Source organism: Bombina bombina, chromosome 3 (assembly GCF_027579735.1).
Source record: "Bombina bombina isolate aBomBom1 chromosome 3, aBomBom1.pri, whole genome shotgun sequence".
NCBI lineage: Eukaryota > Metazoa > Chordata > Amphibia > Anura > Bombinatoridae > Bombina > Bombina bombina.
In genome coordinates, this window is record NC_069501.1 from 495,128,334 (window position 1) to 495,147,915 (window position 19,582).

A 19,582-nucleotide genomic window follows, 5' to 3' on the forward strand; every position below is an offset into this window, starting at 1 on the left:
ATGCATAATCTTAGTGATTTTACAGATCATACTTCAGAAACTGGAATATCTACTTAGACTTCTATTAAAAAACTGGAATATCTACTTAGACTTCTATTAAAAAATTGTTGTAACATGTAGCTATTAACTTGTATGGAGGCAACTGTAAAGAGATGCATTATTTCAGGACTCACTTTTGTTCTTTATTCCATTTTGAAGAAATTTCAGTTCAGAAAAGTACTATACAATAATTACATGACTACAAGAAAACTGTTTATTGTAAATAGAAATAAGTGAATACACAAAAACAAAAATTGTTGCGCAAACCAATTTGTTCTAAGACAATTCTGGTCCAAGTAAACAGTACACCAGGACTTGAAAAATCATTTAACTTTTGTCAAAGGATATAGTGGGTTGATTTGTTTTACCAGTGACCAATAGGCAGTCAGGATGAACTGCAATTATAACCAGCCATTTCACTATAACTATTTAACTGAGCCCCTCCCCCCACTAAAACAGCAGCTACCATTGCTCTGGCCTCTGCTCCCTCCAAAAAGAAGCTAATTGAAGGAAGTATTGAGACTAGTCACAAAATGTGTAGAGGCACAGGGGTGCAGTGGTCACTGTTCTTCTGAAGAATCTTGAGAACCTGCTTCTTCCTCTTCCTCCTCTTCCTAGGGAAATAAAAAAAATTGGTATTATGCATCTACAAATTTATAAATGTCATGAAATATTAATTTATCAGTTAAGCAAAAACTGTTAGTCCACGGCCATCACATGCAGGAATAATCTTACACTAGGAGGTGGCAAAAAAAAGAAGAAGCTTTAAATGCCTCCCACTTTCCCATAATCCCTCAGCCACACATGGCCAGGAAAGAACAGGGTATGTGAAGTGCAAACCAGTACTGCTGTCAACTGGACTTTTACCATTATGAAAAAAAAAAATCAAAAAAAATCAGGTAATCAAATTCTATCATAAGATGGTGAGCCTACATGCCACCACTTGTGGGGTCCCATATCTAAGCAGTGAAGTTCCCATGTCCACCATGAAATAGGGTACTAAACAGTCAGTGGCCTGCAGATATTTGCTGCCAAAAGCAGCTTCAGACTAGGCAAACTTGTCAAAATATGATTTAGCTTATCCAAAGATACTGCTTTAGAAAGGAAAGTGTTCTCCATGCAGTCTTCTCCGGATTAAAAAACAAAAAACCCAGAAAGCACAGGATAGGACAGAAAGTTTAGAAACTCCTGGCCGAGGAAATAAAGGGAAAAACCTTCCAAGATAACATTTGAATATCAACATGCATAGGATCAAAAAGTTGAGCCTGAAGAACTAAAGACTAGCTACTTCATGGAACCTTAACCTGGTTTTGATAAGCCATCCTGACCAAGGACTACACTGAGTGCTGTTGCCAGACAAAAAGGGAAGCACCAGAAACAAATGCCTGTTTTGAGACTGAAAACAGGCCTGAAAGTCCCTTTATTTGGAGATATGAAAAGTTTGGAATAAAAACCTTGATTCTGTTCTTCTAAAGCAGTGTTTCCCAAACCCAGTCCAAAGGTCCCTTAAAGTTAGAGCCTACACCAGAATTTTTATTGCATAAAAAAATCCCCTTTATTAACCAATTCCAGAGTTTTGCAAAACCAAGTTATATTAATACACTTTTTACCTCTGATTATATTTTATCTAAGCCTCTGCAGACTGCCCCCTTATTTTCAGTTCTGAACGACTTGGATTTTAGCCAATCAGTGCTGACTCCACGGCATGAGCACAATGTTATCTATATGGCACACATGAACCAACACTGAAAATTTTTAAAAAGCATTCGGATGAGAGGTGGCCTTTAAGGGCTAAGAGCCTACCTATGTTTAGCTTTCAACCAATATCAAGAGAACAAAGCAAAATTTATAAAAGTATCTGAATTATGAAAGTTTGTTTTTGACTAGACTGTCCCTTAACAGGCCAGATATTCATTATATAATCAGCTCACCCATCAGCTGATTTTCACCTGTGCTCTTTATAACAGGCTAGATATTCATTATATCTTAAGTGTCCTGAGGACTCGTTTAGGAAACACTGTTCTTAAGCGAGTGAAGTAATCATGTCCATAGCTTCTAGCGCTAGTGATCTTTAGAACCATGAGACAGTAATCCTTGAGGGCGAGACTGAGCTTATTTCCCAGGGGTGCAGCATAATATTTTAATCTGCCCCCTCAGAACTTTGCAGAAACGTGTGACCCCTAAACCAGGCAGATTTGGAGTGGCAGGCTTTTTGGCCTTCGACCAGGAGGAACCAAGCTTCCCCATTGACGTGTGACTTTAAACACAGGTGAATGGAGAATGTTATGAGTGTTCACTCATCTATCAAGACTCATAACAGGCTGCTGCTGAGGACCAGAGCACTTGAATTACAAGCTATGCCAGTATTGTGCACACAAGTGAGAGCTCATGAGGTCTGTCTGGCCTTCCCCAACTATTTACAATCTGGTTGAATTGTCTTTAATTTAAGGACCTTTTGCTGGAGTGAAGGTACTGATGAATGAGAAGCAGACTTGCTCAATCAATGGTGATTCTGCCAACAAGCTAGATGTCATGTCTAAAGAGCTCTTCTCAGATTGTTGTAATCTCCATTCCACTATTGAAGCTGCAAAGAACATAAGTGGAATCTGGCAAAAGGTACAACACCTGAAGCTGCTACCATGAGATCAACTACTTTCATGCATTTAAGCAGTGTAGAAATTAGTTTGAAGAGCAGAGATGCCACAATTTAAGTACAACAATGAGACTCTCAGATGCTCAAAAGTATGATTAAGCCCAGAAAGTCAACTCATGTGGTAGAGAGCTTTTAGGGAGAAAAAAGTTTTCAAACCATGGTACTGAACTGTATTGAGGGATCAAGGTAGCTTAGGAACATACAGACAAGGGCTCAGAATCTAAGAAGATTCTTGGTGCTGCTGTTAGACCAAATGAGTGCAGCACACATTGGTAATGCCTGTATAGAAAAGCAAATCTAAGGAATTTGTATGATCCCTAGGCATGAAAAACAAAAATTTATGCTCAACTGATACATTTCTTTCCGGACAGAAAGTCAACGTCATTCCAGTTACTAGTGGGATATTTAACTCCTGGCCAGCAGGAGGCGGCAAAGAGCACCCCAGCAAAGCTGTTAAATGTAACTTCCCTTACCCATAATAATCCAAACGTGAAATCGGCTACAGGGCTACAAACCTACTGCTCCTTGATAGTAGTCATAAAAAAGGGGTCAGAGCGGTTAAATAAAACGTATACTTTATTGTGTGTCACTAAAAACAAGTGAGCCTAAGCTCTAGACACGGACAAAAAGGGGTAACAGTGCAGCAACAGCAGACATGTTGTGTGGCTCTACCACACTTGTTCACTGCTACTGTCCGTGTCTAGAGCTTAGGCTCACTTTTTTTTAGTGACACACAATAAATTATACGTTTTATTTAACCGCTCTGACCCCTTTTTTATGACTACTATCAAGGAGCAGTAGGTTTGTAGCCCTGTAGCCGATTTCACGTTTGGATTGATTTCTGCTGCGCCCTGGACGGAGGCGCATCGGCTGGGCTCCCTACTTCCGGATTATACACATCAGCTGTTCAGGAGCACGGAGTATACGTCACCCATGCTGAAGCGAAGCTGCTCAGAACACACTGAATGCGGATCCCAGAGGATTGGCAAGCGCCACTCCTGTGTTTTCTTCTTTTCTTACCCATAATACCCAGTCATTCAGCCGAAGTAAAATGGAAAAAGAAACAAGGGTGAAAAAGGTGCCTGAAGTTTACTAAAAAACAGTTATTCTTTATGGGTTGTAGGCTCATGTCGTTTTGTTTTTTCATTTGTTCTTAATTATTGTTCTGTAACAAAATTAGTTATCGTGATAATATGTCTTATAGAATAGATAGTTTAAGAATGCTTTGAAATTCGTAAAGTGCCAAGGATAAATTGGAACTTTTTTGTTTGTGGATAATTTCTTTGGTACTTTGACATGCTATACACAATGCCCTGTGAGGCGCAATGGAATACTGTATGTGTTATGATTTAATATGTTAAAATGTTGGATATTGAATAAAAATAAATGTAAAAAAAATAAACCACCAAAGTATAATGCAAAAGAGGGCGGGGTCATGAACTCTCCATGTCCGGAAAGAAATTAATCAAGTAAGCATACATTTTGTTTTATTTCCTATGGAGAGTCCACAATGTCATGCCAATTACTAGTGGGAACCAATACCCAAGCCAGAGTACACGGAATGAACAGGGAGTGAGAACAAGACATGATGACCTAAACCCGACCTCCTTGCTGCCAGAACCAAAGTCAGAAAATGATCCGGACCCCCATACAGCCGCACCAGAGAAAAAACGCAGAACCACTTCTGAGGAGCTATGCAACATAGCTGCACATCCAGGAACAGGAAACTGCTAAAATGGTGCCAAAAACGTCCTTCCTATCTCAGCTAAGCCTGCCCATTGTGGGCATGGCCTAACAAACCTCCCGGTAGCCATTAATACAAACTGTACACCAAAAGTGAAAACCTAATAAACAGCCAAACATCCCCAGTGCCTGCAAAACTGCCATACAATAAACAGTTAACCTAGAAGGCGGATTGTATATTTAGACAGAATTAAAGGGACATAAAACCCATATTTTTTCTTTCATGGTTTGGAACGTTTAAAATTGCATGCTCTTTCTAATTTCTATTATCTAATTTGCTTAATTCTCTTGATAACCTTTGCTGAAAAGCATATCTAGATAGGCTTGGTAGCTGCCGATTGGCTGATGCAGAGATGTCTTGTGTGATTGGCTCACCCATGTGCATTGCTATTTCTTCAGCAAAGGATATCTAAAGAATGAAGCAAATTAAATAGAAGTAAATTGGAATGTTTAAAATTGCATCCTCTATCTGAATCATGAAAGAAAGTGTATGAGTTTAATGTCCCTTTAACTGTCAAAGTGCCAAATTCTCCCATATCAAAACAGGGAAAGGAATAGGCACTTAACTCAAAAATCTGTCCTGCAGCAGGACAGATCACTTGGTATGTGGGACTTCCTACCTCACATGGACCTGTGGAAAAAAGAAAAGGCTGAGTAAACTTACTCAAACTTTCAACCAAGGGCATGAAATTACTTGGGAGGCCCAGTGGGGATTATACCCCACAAGTTCCCAAATGCTTAAAAGCCACCAATTGCTCTACTGAAGAGACTGACATGACTACGGCTAAAACCCAAAAAAAACCAGCGCAAACTTGCTCACTGCTTAAAAAATAAACTCTTGATTTAATTATCAGACAACTATTTTTACCCCTCCTTGCAACTGATACAAGCAAAGAGAATGACTGGGGATTGTGGGTAGGGGTAGTGGTATTTAACAGCTTTGCCTCTTCCTGCTGGTCAGACATGATATACCCAACAGTAATTAAGACGATCCATGGACTCACCGTGTTAGACAGAAAACAATTTTATAGTATACTGTCCCTTTAAGGGTGCTTACACCACTAAGGAGAAATTAGTGTAATTAAAAATGGCCATTTGTGAGGGAAAGGAGATAGAGCAGATTGGTGGGAAAAAGTTAACCCGAGGTCTGCACAGAAGGAAGTTCAGAAACTTCTGAAAAGGAGCTTTCCAGCTTCAGAAATATTCCTGATAGGAGAGCCTGCTTAGAATGAACCAGAGCGGTTATGTGCTAAAACCTACACCGTATAGTACTTCAGTTTTACTGTAAATGTGTTAAAGTGCCCAAAACTACAAAAAAAACCCAAAAAACTATGGTGTTCTGTTGTATGCAACTAGGTCCCAAAACTATGAATCATGTTTGTTCATACTAGTAGCCAGTGGGCTATGCAAGTACCTACTTGTCAGCACTTTTAACAAGCTGCAATAGACCAGCTTCCAGTAGAAGTATGTACTAACAGGATCTGGAGTAGGCATACAGACAAGGACAGAGGAAGCTGTAGGATAAATCCCAGCAACACTCAAGGCAGGCTAAAGAAACTACCAGAAGGGGATCTACACAGCCAGTTGTACCTCCTGTAACTGTCCTATGCCCAGCTCTGAGGGGGATAATGGGTCTTGCCCTTCTGCTTTTCTTCCCCTTTTAATTGGTGTAGATCAGCACTTCAAGTTTAACCATTACTCCTTCCTCGAGGCCAAAAATTGGCTAAGGAATCATGTGAAAGTGGGATGGTTTAAAGCCATTGTGATGGGTGTTTGGCCTCCTTGTAGGACTGACTTTAAGCACACGTGATTATCCTAGCTTAGTGGGTCCTAAGGAAACTAGATTTTCACAAGATGGTCTAAGAAAGCTTCACATTACATTGAGGTATGTGTCAAAGCAGTTAATCCCATACAAGTCTGGGTGCAAATTTTAGAAAAATATAAAAAAAATTTAACATGTTTGCAAGAGACAAATTGGTTCTGTTCTAAAAACCTTACCTGTTTTTTTGAAGCTCGTCCCCGACTACTTCCTCCAGTTGTTCCTTCAGGTTTCTGAAGACAAAAGAAATAGACATTTGGATCACAACTCAGAACACACAAAAGTTACGCTCAATTGTACTAGCAGATACAGTACATGAAAAACATGGACATCCCATACTCAGCTTGCACTTTCACATCTGTGCAACTGTATTGTCTAGAATTGGGCTTTGTAAAAATCAGATTTGTCTGCCACAGAAATATGTTCTGTCATTTAACAGCCAGATTGAGAATTTGGAAAATATTTGTGCACCACTTGCCACCATTTTGGCGCTAACCCTTCCGAGCACTGCATTGAACAGTACTGAAATATAAAGGTGCTCTATGTTCATGATAAATTGTTCCCCCATTTATGCTACAAAGCAATGGGCCAGATTTATTATTTATGAACTAGCACATGTGAATTCAGATCAGTAGCCATGACTGCTAACCTGCCCTCACCAGTCAACCGATTTCACCTGTGCATATGTTCAGATAATAAAATATGTCTGCACTAGGGACTGAAGATAAACATTGGCCTAGAAAGCATTTTTTTTAAAAAGCAAGAAATGTATGCTTACCTTTCTTTCATAGTGGCAAGAGCCCACAATCCATTACTCCTGGGAATTATTCCTCCTGGCCACTAGAAGGCAAAGATTTCAAACTAGCCTTAGTTATAGCCAAGCAAGAGTGGCAGGGGAAAAAAAAAAACTAAAGCAAGGGGGGAGAAATGCCACCATCAGTCCAATCACCTCCATGCATTGGGCCACAGATGAGCTTAAGACAAACTGGAGAGAAAGGCAAGAATCTTGTCTTTTCTGACATCTGTCAGAAAAATCTTCATAGACAGGGTATCTATTATAGTACCTAGGAAACCCACTTTAGTAGATGAACAAACTTTTTCCCCCAAATTCACCTTTCACCCATGGGAACGTAGAAAAGACAACAGCATCTCTGTATGAGATGACTCCTGAACCTAGATGTCCTCTAGATAAGACGCTACAGCAATACCCTGGGATCTGATCACAGCCAATAGCTCCCCCAGAACCTTTGAATATTCTGGGACCCAAGGCCATACCAAATAGAAGTGCAACAAATTGGAAGTGTTGTCCAGAAAGACAAACCTCAGATACTGACGGTGTTCCGTGTATAAGAATGTGAAGGTATGCATCCTTTAGGTCTATGGTTGTCATAAACTGACCTTCCTGTATTAACCCCTTAAGGACCAGCGACGTACCCTGTATGTCACTGGCCTTTTTTCGGACTTGATTGTTTTATAGTGTGGTCTTGCCACCAGTGTTGAGACTGCTCTATTCCACAAAGCCTGCTGGAGGGAGTGCATTAATAGCGTGTTCTTTCTAGACTTGTGCTATTATGTCCTGAAAAAAAACCTTAATGACCAGTGACATACAGGGTACATTGTGGTCATTAAGGGGCTAAAGGAAGAATAGAACGAATAGTTTCCATCTTAAAGGACCGAACCCTGAGGAATTTGTTTACACACTTGGTCTAAAAATGAGCTGAAAAGTTCCCTCCTTTTTGGGAACTACAAATGATTGTGAGTAGAATCCTAGACCCTGTTCTGCTAGAGGAAAAGGAACAATAACTCCCAGAGAGTATAGCTCTTTTACAGTTTAAGAAGGTTTCCTTCTTTATCTGGTTTGAGGATAGTCTTGACAGGAGAAATCTGCCCCTTGAAGGGCAAGACTTTAATCCCATTCTGTAACCCTGAGATACTATGTCCACCGCCCAAGGTTCTGGGACATCACGTATCCAGGCTTGATGGAAAAGAAAGCCTGCCCCCTACAGGAATCGGGGGCAGTTCTAGGTCAGTTCTTGTCCTGGAGGTAGGAAAGATCTTTCCACCTGTAATATCTGAAATTATCTGCTAGACCAGGTCAAAAAAAAAAAAAAAAAAAAAGTCTCCCTTGTAAGGGAAAGCCAAAAGCTTGGCCTTAGACATCAGCCGACCAAGATTTTAAACCAGAGCCCTGCAAGCTAGAACAGTGAAGCTAGACATCTTAGCTCCCAGACTAATTATCTGCATATTGGCATCAGATAAAAGTATTGGCCAACTTAAGAGCTTTGATCCTATCTTGGATCTCCTCTACAATAAGATCGGATAACACATTGCACCAAAAAAAAAAAAATTATGCTTACCTGAATTTAATTTCCATGGAAAGAGTCCACAGCTGCATTCCTTACTTGTGGGAAATACTGAACCTGGCCACCAGGAGGCAGCAAAGACTCCCCAGCCAAAGGCTTAAATACCTCCCCCCCATAACCCCAGTCATTCTGTCGAGGGAACAAGGAACAGTAGGAGAAATATCAGGGTGAAAGGTGCCAGAAGAACAAATATCAAATTTAAGGCCGTCCATCAGTGAACACGGGCAGGAGCTGTGGACTCTTCCCATACAGATAGAAATGAAATCAGATAAGCATAATTTAATGTTTTCCATCTTAATATGGGAAATCCACAGCTACATTCCTTACTTGTGGGAAACCTACCCAAGCTTTAGCGTACAGAGAATGCTAAAGGGTGGGAGGCAGACCCTAATCTGAGGGCACCAGTGTCTCAAAACTTCTCTCGAAGGCTGCTTCAACAGAAGCAAAAACATCAAACTTGTAAAATTTGGGAAAAAGTATGTAAGGAGAACCAGATAGCTGCCTTACAAATGTGATCCAGGCCTTATTTTTGAAGGCCCAAGAGGAAACCACTGCTCATAGAATGAGCCGTAATCTTCAGAGGAGGCTTATGTCCCGCCGTTTCTATGCTAAACGGATGACACTCCTCAGAAAAAAAAAAGATAAGTTGAAGAGGCCCTCTGACCCCTACCCTACCCAGAAAACAACAAAGAGGTTTGTCTAAATTCCTTCGTGGCTCAAAGATAGAACTTCAAGGCACAAACCACATCCAGAAACAAACATTCCTTCAATGAAAAAGGATTAGGACATAAGGAACCACAATCTCTTGATTGATGTTGCGAATTGACAATCTTAGGAAGAAACCCTAACTTGGTTCATAGAACAGCCTTATTGGCATGTAAAGCCAGATAAGGAGGGACACATTGCAAGGCAGCAATCACAAATACTCTGCGCGCAGAAGCAATAGTAAGTAGAAAAGGAACCTTCCAAGACAATTTAATGTCTACTACATGCATAGGCTCCAACGGAGCCTGTTGCAAAGCCTTAAGGTAAACTGAGGACAAATAAAGAGAAGTGCTCAACCGAGTAACGAATAGCATAATAGCTTGTTCCATGGCCAGTCACCACCCCAGAAGGAGCCTTTCACAGAGAAGAACTTTCCTGTAGCATATCAGTCCAGTACTGAAATACCAGGCAATCCCTCTCTGAACGAGAGAAACAGGTTGAGCGCTTCTCTTTATTTATGCAAATTATGACACTTGGGTTAGTGTCCCTAAGTGTGATGCGGGAATCCAGACGGACCCACTGCTCAGTGTGCCTAGAGGGATATGGATGCACCTCACTAACGAGGCCCACAATAGGCCGAAAAGTACATCTGGGGTTTTGTAGTTTCTCTCGTTCAGAGAGGGATTGCCTAGTATTTTGGGGCTGGACTATACTGTGAAGTCAGGATCAGACTGATATGCTTCAGGAATGTTCTTCTCTGTGAAATACACATATTGAGCAAAAAGAGGCTGCTTCTTGGGTGGTAACTAGCCATTGAACAAGCTATTATGTTATTGTTGGTTCCCAGGTTGAACGTTTCTCTTTATTTAAACTCCAAGGAGCCTTAGGGCTCTGCTGGGATAAGACCTGTGTTTAGATCTAACAAATGGCTGCACATCTGGAAGCACTGCAAACCTCTTGTGTAGTAACAGATGGGGCCGAAAACTTTCAGGGGACTTGCAGAAAAGCCATTCTCCAGTGCATCCAGGAGAAAATAAGTAGGTCCTCTGCACCTTATGATAGATGCGACGAGCAACCAGTTTATGAGCTTGAATGAGTACAAAATAACTCAGAAAACCCTTTTGGCTAGGACTAAGCAAGCATTCAATCTTTACAGTCAGCCTCAGACAGACAATCTAGACATTAATGAACAAAGACCTTGGTCAGCAGATCCCTGCGACAAGGTAACCACAGAGGAGATTAGATTCCCACGAACCATATCCTTTGCAGCCAAGACTGAGCAGTCAGTATCACTGATGCCTGCTTGACTCGAGCCACTACACTAGGAAGTAGTGGTAACAGTCTGAAAAGATAAATTCGATTGAACCTCCAAGGCACTTCTAATGCATCCGTTAGCTCTGCCTGAGGATCCCTGTACCTCGACTCATAACGTCGCAATACCAAGCTACTAAGATAGAAGATCTTACTCTTGCAAATCTCTGCAAACACACTGGATTGAGAGACCATTCTCCCGGATGAAAGGTTTGTCTGCCGAGGAATCTGCTTCCCAGTTGTCCACACCCGGAATGTGGATCGCTAACAGAATCTGAGATCCGTCCCTCAAAACTAGGGAGCTTCTTGTCCCCCCCCCGCCCCCCCCCCGATAGTTGTAAGCCACCAAGGATATATTGCCCGATTGCTGGGTTCATCCCAGAGGCGAAGCCTTCAGAGCATTGTATATTGCCTGAAGATCCAAAATGAGAACAGGAAGGAGCTTTACCTCCCGAGACCAGATGCCCTGTTTCTTCCTGGCACCCCAAAAGGCTCCCCATCCTGACAGACTCCTGACAGACTCGCAACTGTAGTCACAATTAAAGATGCGCAGATACGGATATAAAAATCCAGTATAAAATGGTTTAAAAACTTACTTCGCTTTCAGTTTAGCTCTGTTGAAAAGGTAATTGAAAAGCCCACTGCAAGTGTAAAATAAGACTTCCCCCCTTAGTCACAATTAGAGATGCGCAGATACTGATATAACAATCCAGTATAAAACTATTTAAAAACTTACATAGAAGCTCTGTTGAAAAGGTAGCTGGAAATTCCACTGCAAGTGTGATATGACACCCCCTCCCCCTCTTGCATATGAAAAGACCATTTACACAAACGGGAACAAGCTGGAGAAGGTAGCTGACTGTATTCAAATAAAACTTTGGGGCTTGGTTAGGAGTCTGAAAATCTGAACAGTTAATTAAAAATAAGTAAAATTATACATTTAAAAACAAAATAAAAAAATTTATGGGCTTTATAAATAGATCTACAAAACCTTTATGCAAAGAAAAAGTGTATAATGGCCCTTTAAGGAGATCTGGAGGGCAAGACATTTTGAAGCTAGCTTGCAACGTCTCTGGTCTGGTCTGAAATATTCTCATGTCTATGGAGACTATTATAGTACCCGAGAATTCTACCCTGGTACTTGATACAAGAGAACTCTAGATTTTCTGCCATCCATGGGATCGAAGAAGACTGGGGATATTCTGAATGGTCCATTCTTCGAAAAAAATTTTTAGCTAGACCAAACGGAAAGGCAATAAACTGGAAGTGCTGGTCCAGGAATGCAAACCTTGGGAACTGTAAGTGGTCCATGAGGATTGGTACACAAAGGGAGCATCCTTCAGATCTATCATGGTCATGAACTACCCCTCTTAAACGAGGGGAAGAATGGACCTCGTCTCCATCTTAAACGAGGGGACATTTAAAAACCTGCTTAAGCACCTTAGGTCCAGAATCTGACAGAAAGTTCCCTCCTTAGGGACCACGAAAAAGTTTGAATAGTATCCCAAACCTCACTGCGATAGGCACCAGGACAATAACTCCTAGAGGACAGATCCCGTATACACCCCAGAAAGGCTTCCATCCTTTGTCAGGAAGACAGGAGGAATCTGCCCTTGGGTGGCTGAGACTTAAAACCCATCTTGTAACCCTGAGCTTTTGACCTCCAGGACCCATGGATCCTGCACGTCCCTGAACCAAGAGACATACTGCCCCCTACACGAACCAGAAGAGGACCAGGGACCGCCCATACATGCTGACGTAAACTCGTCAGGCTTCTTGCTCTGCTTTATTCCAGGACTGAGCCAGCTTCCAAGAGCTCTTGGTTTGCTCTGGCTTAGCGGAGGACTGCTGACATGGGCTTTACCAGAACAAAATCACCCGAGATTAGGTCATATACTCTTGCCCCCTGTGACTGTGGAGATAATAGAGTCCAGGTCCAGACAAAATCATTCCCTTAAAGGGAGGAAGAAGTCTAGACTTAGAAGTCATATACGCAGACCATGACTTCAGCCAGAGCCCAACAGGCTTGAACAGAAAAAGCTAAAGCATTAAAGCGAATAAACTGCCTAATAGCAGCACAGATAAATCAACAAACCTCAAGGCCGTAACTCTTTCTGAGTAACGTCGAGGGGATCCTCCACCCCGATCAAATCCTATAAGGAGGAACACCAGAAGGTAGTTTCTCCAGTAACCGTGGCAACAGCCGCCGCCGGTTGAAACAAATATCCTGTATGTTGAAACATCCTTAACAGAGTTTCCATCTTTTATCCATGGGCTCTTCAAACAAAGAACTATCCTCAAGCGGGATAGTAGTAAGTTTAGCAAGGGTGAAGATAACTGAACCTCAACGCCATAGAGTCCAGGACCGGGGACAATTTAAGAATGAATGGGACAAGATTGGATACCCCCCCCTTTAACAATGTTCCCATCTAACAGGAGCAGGGAAGGATAAGGTAACACCCTGTCCTCAAACTATCCAATTTAGAAATTAAAGGTTCAGGCAATTTAGCCTCTGGAACCTCTGAATTCGCCAAAAACTTCCTTTAGGAATGGTTGACCTTAGAGTCAGTGTTCTGTAAAGGTGAACTAGGACAATGTTGGGCATTAGAAGTACGTGAACGTGCAAAATCCCCTAGGCTCCTCAGTCCAGGAAACATTTACAATTTGGGACAAGATCCTAAAGTCACAAATCAATTTCTACTTTACAATCTCCCTTGATACCTCTCCTAAATAATCCCAAATCCCCTCTACAGCTCAAACCAATCGCTCAGAGCAAACAAATACACCAATCCAAACCTTATGTCTTACTACAAAATGGTAAACTCAAAACTAAACAAGAAGTCTCAACTATCTTAGGTCCCCCCTAACAGCTGGCTTCTACATCACCAACTTTCCCATTACCTTTTGACACATCCAGACAAACCTTTCCAGAACACTAATGCCATTTGAATCGATGTGCTATATGCCTCCCTCATATGGGTACCCTCTCTTACAAGTTACTCATTTTACACCAGGCCAGAAACCAGCCAACATATGTTGCGTGATGGGAATCAGAACTAGATGACCATCAACCAGCTAAGGTTTGTGGGCATAATATACCTGCTCTCCCGGTCGCCATTACTATATTAAAGATAGACTGCCGGGAGATGATACACTGAACCTGAGGGCTAACAAACGGCATATACAACTGAAGTGAGCCAGTTGATACAAATACAAAATTAACATCCTAAACGGTTTAGCCCTCACTGCTAAAGGGCATTATCCAAAGGTATCCACTCTGATTAAAAAAACCTCAAGCCACTCTAAGCCCCAGTGCCTCTGCAAACAAGCTGTAAGAAAATCCTCCCATAACTGTAAATAGGAGATCTGTCTCCCATTAAAGTGCTATACTTTCTCTGGGTCTGAAGCACAGAGGATTCAGGACAGAGTAAAAAAAGTTAGCACTTACCTTGAATGCTGTGCGACAGCATGGCAGTCCAGCAGGTTTTCAGAGGTCCTCTCCCTCCCATAGCCCTGTGGAATAAGATAAGCCTGAGTTAAAAGTCCTTAGGCTATCTGGATTAGGGCAGCAACATGTATAGGAGGCGCAGTGAGAATTATGTCCCACCAGTTTCTATTGCTTTAAAGCCACCAATGGCCCTACTGTAGAGACTGATCTGGTCTAGGCTACACCCCAGAACAAAGTAGCACTCACTGGCACTACTCTAAAAATAAACTCTTGATTGAAGAATCTATAACTAACACCTCACTTTGCCTCTTCCTATCACTAACACAGGCAAAGAATGACTAGGGTGGGAGGGAAGGGAGGAGCTATATATATACAGCTCTGCTGTGGTGCTCTTTCCCTCCTCCTGTTGACCAGGAGGCGATATCCCACAAGGATGAAATCCGTGGACTTATCGTATCTTGTAAAAGAAAATATAAATCCACTAAAGTGGAGCACTATAACATTGTATATATTGCAATGTACCATTTGTACTATTTGAACAACGGTTTATGTATATAATGAAGAATTATGCTGACAATTAGGAACAGTTGAGTTGAACTGGGCCTTATTTTTATGTGTTTTCTTATGATAACAAGATCAGAGATGCTAGGACCGCCTCAGCAAGTGCAGGTCCCTAGGCAGAATTACAGTGCGGGCCTCTACCCAGAACAAAAAAAAAAAAATTACAAAAGAAATGGGGCAATGCACTGTATCACACAGACACTTATATACACATACATCCACACAGATAACCCAAACACAGCCCCCCCTCCCAACACACATGTATTTAGCACTGCTATGTCACCATCTGCTGCACAATACTCTCCAGTGTGATGCTCACCACATTTAGCACTGCTATGTCACTATTTAATGCACATTTTACAATACTCTCTCCAGTGTGATGCTCACAACATTTATTTAGTTCTCCCAATATATACAGATCCCAAGGTCCCCTCTCATATAACACGAGAGCTCTCAATGCTAATTCTTCCCATTCACGCCTCTGCTTGATGTTGTGTATATAGAAGTGTATGTAAAAGGCAGCACAGCATCTAGCCAAATCTCCCCAAAAAGTCACTAACACAAGCCCCAGGCACCCCCAAAACTCCCCAAATCTAACAGAATTCAGCTTTTCTGGGTCCCCAGTGGCTTTGGGAGCAGAGATCCTGGGCTTATTAGGAAGTGCGGAGGCAGATTTGGGTAAAGGGGCACAAAATGGTGATTTAATAAAGAGCTGAGCTTGGGGGGGCACTGCTCACATGACCCGATATTAGCCGACACCCTCACTTACAAGTTTATGGCCTTTGTTTCCCCATAAGATCAGTCTTTGTGAAGCCTTTGAATATTCAAATTGAAAGTATTGCACTATCATTGATAGTCAAATCATTGGTTTCTTGGGTTTTTAAATAGATGGCACCAGGGGGAATGCTCCTTCACAGGAGTGCAGCTTTATTAAATGTCCCTCTACACTAAATGGTCCTGTACAGCACTTATGCTGTTAATATATTTATATATCTGTATAAAGTGAATTTATAGCATTGTGTTAATTTGTGATTAGAGGGGGACCTGTGTGCACCATTAAGGGTTAAGTCACTAGATCACTGCTCATGTCAATACAAAACACAGATTTACTGACAAATACATAATGGGACTTTGCACAAAAAGAAAAAAACATTAGAAATGATGATTTAAGTCCCCCTGACCAGTAAAACTGGGCGTATCCGAGTATCCAGTGCAGAGAATAAGCGACCCCTCAACGCTCGTCTGACTCTACAGGCCTCTGAGCCCTGCCTTTGCTCTGACTGACTGTTCTGATTCATCCAGGCTCTGCTGACTGCTCCTCGGTTCCACTCCCCAGAGTCCCAGTCCTCTAGGCTCACAGTCTGAACACTGTCACTCCGTCTCCCAGGCTCCCACACAGGGACCCCACTGATCCACAACAACACAAGTCACAAGAAGTCATAGTCAAGTGTCAGTCCCAGACACCACCACTTACTGACAGACAACTTACTTGTACAGTACAACTCCAAAAATCCGGACCCCAGAAATCCGGACAACCTGAGAATCCGGACTCTGGAGTGATTACAACTTCCGGGTGTTGGTTTGTCACTGCGCATGTGCAAATTGCCATTCAGAGCTGCAACAAGTGACAGCACACGAAGGCAGTGAGAAATCTGAGCTCCACAACTGCGCACTACAGTTTGCCATACATGACCGGTACCTGTGCAGGTATTTACCATCTTTACACTGCACAGGTACCGTTATAGTAGTGTACTGTAACAATGTTTCCTAAAGTGGATAAGGGTTCTAAACAGAAGCAGAGGATAAACACTCTGAAATCACTGGGCACAGCAGAAGCTCCATCCACAAGCGGTTCACCAGGCGCAGCAGATGCTAGTGCTCTGTGAACAAGCAGTTCAGCATGTGCCAAATACCTGTAACGGAAAGGAATGTTCATATGCAGGTGCAGTACTCTATTTTAATAAACAAGGTGATCTGTACAGTATTTATAATAAAAAACATTAGAACGTCTTATTTACAGGTATTTTATCAGCAATGTCCGAGAATCCGGAAAATCCGAAAATACGGACCAGCAAAATCACCAAGCAGTCCGGATTTTCGGAGTTGTACTGTATATAGTAGTAAAGGGCCAAGGCACACTCAGTCTCTCCCTCCGTGACTGACTGTGCACACTGCTACAAGTTGGCTGATGTCTCAAGTGCGACCGAGTCTGCTGTCTGGCTCCACCCTCTGGTGCTCCGCCTCCTCCCCTGACCCTCTCAGCAACGGTCGCCACCGTGCAGCTACTGAATGATTGAATAAAAGTTTATATCCTCCAATCATTCAGATGCCGTCACCTGTGTGCGGCCTCCCCTGCCTGCCTCCTAAAAATGACGCCCAAAAAGTCACATTTTTCTTTTGTTTTAACAGCTGCGGGGGGCCCCCTAACCGCTGTGCCCAAGGTGGCCGCCTTGCCTAAAGGCCAGCCCTGGGTAAATGCGCAATGGTTGATCAAAAAGCTTGAGGGCCTCTTACTGTAGCTAACTTTGTATATAAAAAAAAACCTACAGCCGATTGTGCTCAAGGGCAGGGCACTCTTGTCTATGTCTGTAAATGCAGCATTGTACAAACTCATTTTAAGTTATTATATTGTACCGTGCAGCGTAAAATGTTGGTGCTTGGAAAAACTCTAAAAAAAAAATTGCAAAAGTTTAACAGCCTATATCAATATCAACTAGGATGTTTACCCGATACACTTGTTGAAACCCCTCAAGTAATTTGACTAATAGATAATGTTGTATGGGATACTTAAAGGGACATGAAACCCAATTTTTTTGAATCATGATTCAGATAGAGAATACAATTTTAAACAACTTTCTAATTTACTTCTACTTAATTTGCTTCATTCTCTTGGTATAATTTGCTGAAGGAGCAGCGATGTACTAATGGTTTCTAACTGAACACATGGGTGAGTCAATCAAAAATCCATATATATGCAGCCACCAATCAACAGCTAGAACCTAGGTTCTCTGCTGCAAGTGAGCTGGCCTAGATAAACCTTTCAGCAAATTTTGAGAAGAAAATTAATAGAAGTAAATTGGAAAGTAGTTTAAAATGGTATGTTCAGTCGGAATCATGAAGGAAATTTTGGGTTTCATGTCCCTTTAAGTTATGCAAAGTAGATCTTTCTAGATTCAGAATCTTGATGTTACTCACCTTGCTGTTAGTGGCAGCCTTTGTGCTTTTTTTTGGACGTCCACGGGCACGTTTTGTGGTGGGAGATCCAGTAGAATCCTGTCAGCAAGGATAATTGTGTCACCCATAAATGCTCATTTATCACATATATAGATACATATAGATATATAGAAACCCCTAGATCAGCACTCATTTCTAATGAGCTTTAGATATTTACAGTATTATATATGGAAATGTAAAGCAAGTATGTACTTGTGGATATCACCCAATCTTCTGTCTTACTACTGAAACATTTATCAAATATACTTTCAGGTTGCTAACCGCACCCCCCCCCCAAAAAAAAAAAAAAAAACAACTACAATTCCCAAGTCCTTGGTTGCAACCAATGTTTGCGTTTAAAGCACCACTAAAGTCAAAATTAAACTCATGATTCAGAGAGCACAATTTTAAAATTTTACAGTTTAAGTCCATTATCAAAATAAGAACAATTTTTGCATGTGCAAAATTCAGAATATATGCACATGATGCAGTGGGAAGAAAAATAAACTTAAATTTGTCAGAAAATTATCTAATGTAAAATTCAAAGTATTTGCATAGTAATTTAATTATGCAAATCTGCTGTGTTTAGTGGTCCTTTAAAAAGGACATTAAACACTCTTTTCTTTGCATAAAGGTTTTGTAGATTATATAGCCCATAAAGTAGTTTTTTTTTTTAAATGGATAGTTTTGCTTATTTTTAAACATTGCTCTGATTTTCAGACTCCTAACCAATCCCCAGAGTTTTAGGAGAATACTGATGTATACCTATTCCAGCTTGTTTCTGTTTGTGTAAAGGGTCTTTTCATATGCAAGAGGGGGAGGGGGTGTCATATCCCACTTGCAGTGGAATTTCCAGCTACCTTTTCAACAGCTTCTATGTAAGTTTTTAAATAGTTTTATACTGGATTTTTATATCAGTATCTGTGCACCTTATTTATAGTAGTGTATTACATGAAGTTATATGAAAATTGGTGTATACTGTTCCGTTTAAACACAGCATCACTATTGTTAAAATGAGGTTCTCTGTTTGAGCATGTCATTTGAACACAGTAATGGTCCTTTAATCAACCCTCAGTTTAGCTGTAGTTGCACACCAGCCCATTACAGAATCAACTGATACAATTATTTTTTGCAAGGGCTCAACAGCACATTTTAGATATCTGCTCATTTAAAATGCAGATCCAACTAAGCACCAATAAGTGTCCTGCCTATCATTTTTATTTCAGAAATGCCAGTATCCACAATGCTAAGTATTCATTATTTTCACTCAATTATGAATTTGCCCACATTCTGAAATGTAATTTAGCTAAAACTTTTAAAAGCCACAATATGACCATATTAATACAATCGGATTGTATGCCTCCCCCAATAACATAAAAAGCTTGATGAAAAACATTGCTGCATGACAGTCTAGTGAAGAACATGCATTACCCCATGACTGATCTTTTACCCTTTCTAACTGCAACCCCCACAGTTTATTCACATCTTTGCAGTGGCCTTCATGTATCTGACCAGTATGTGAGATTGTGCAAGGATATGGAATTTCTCATATTGCTAGCCAGTACTTACACTTTTTGGATCAGATGGAGTTTCCTTGTCTGTATTATCTTGGGACAGAGTCTTCTGTAAAAAAAATAAAATATATCAAAACAGTCTATGAAGACGACTACACTGTATGACAGCAAATTCTAAATAATGCAAACACGTTACATAAAGGGTATTAGTGT

General features: G+C 41.2%; 1 protein-coding gene across 1 annotated transcript in view; it reads right to left on the reverse strand.

The window, feature by feature from the left end:
* Nucleotides 1–230: 230 nt before the first annotated feature.
* The window catches only part of HMGA1 (high mobility group AT-hook 1), a 93,342-nt gene continuing 73,990 nt past the window's right edge, over nt 231–19,582 (reverse strand). Inside the window, exons 3-6 of the mRNA XM_053704731.1 lie at nt 19,425–19,478; nt 17,838–17,915; nt 6,434–6,487; nt 231–653 (exon numbers count right to left, since the gene is read on the reverse strand). Of these exons, the coding sequence (XP_053560706.1) occupies nt 600–653; nt 6,434–6,487; nt 17,838–17,915; nt 19,425–19,478 (240 nt within the window). The 3' untranslated portion in view covers nt 231–599. The remainder of the gene's footprint in view (nt 654–6,433; nt 6,488–17,837; nt 17,916–19,424; nt 19,479–19,582) is intronic.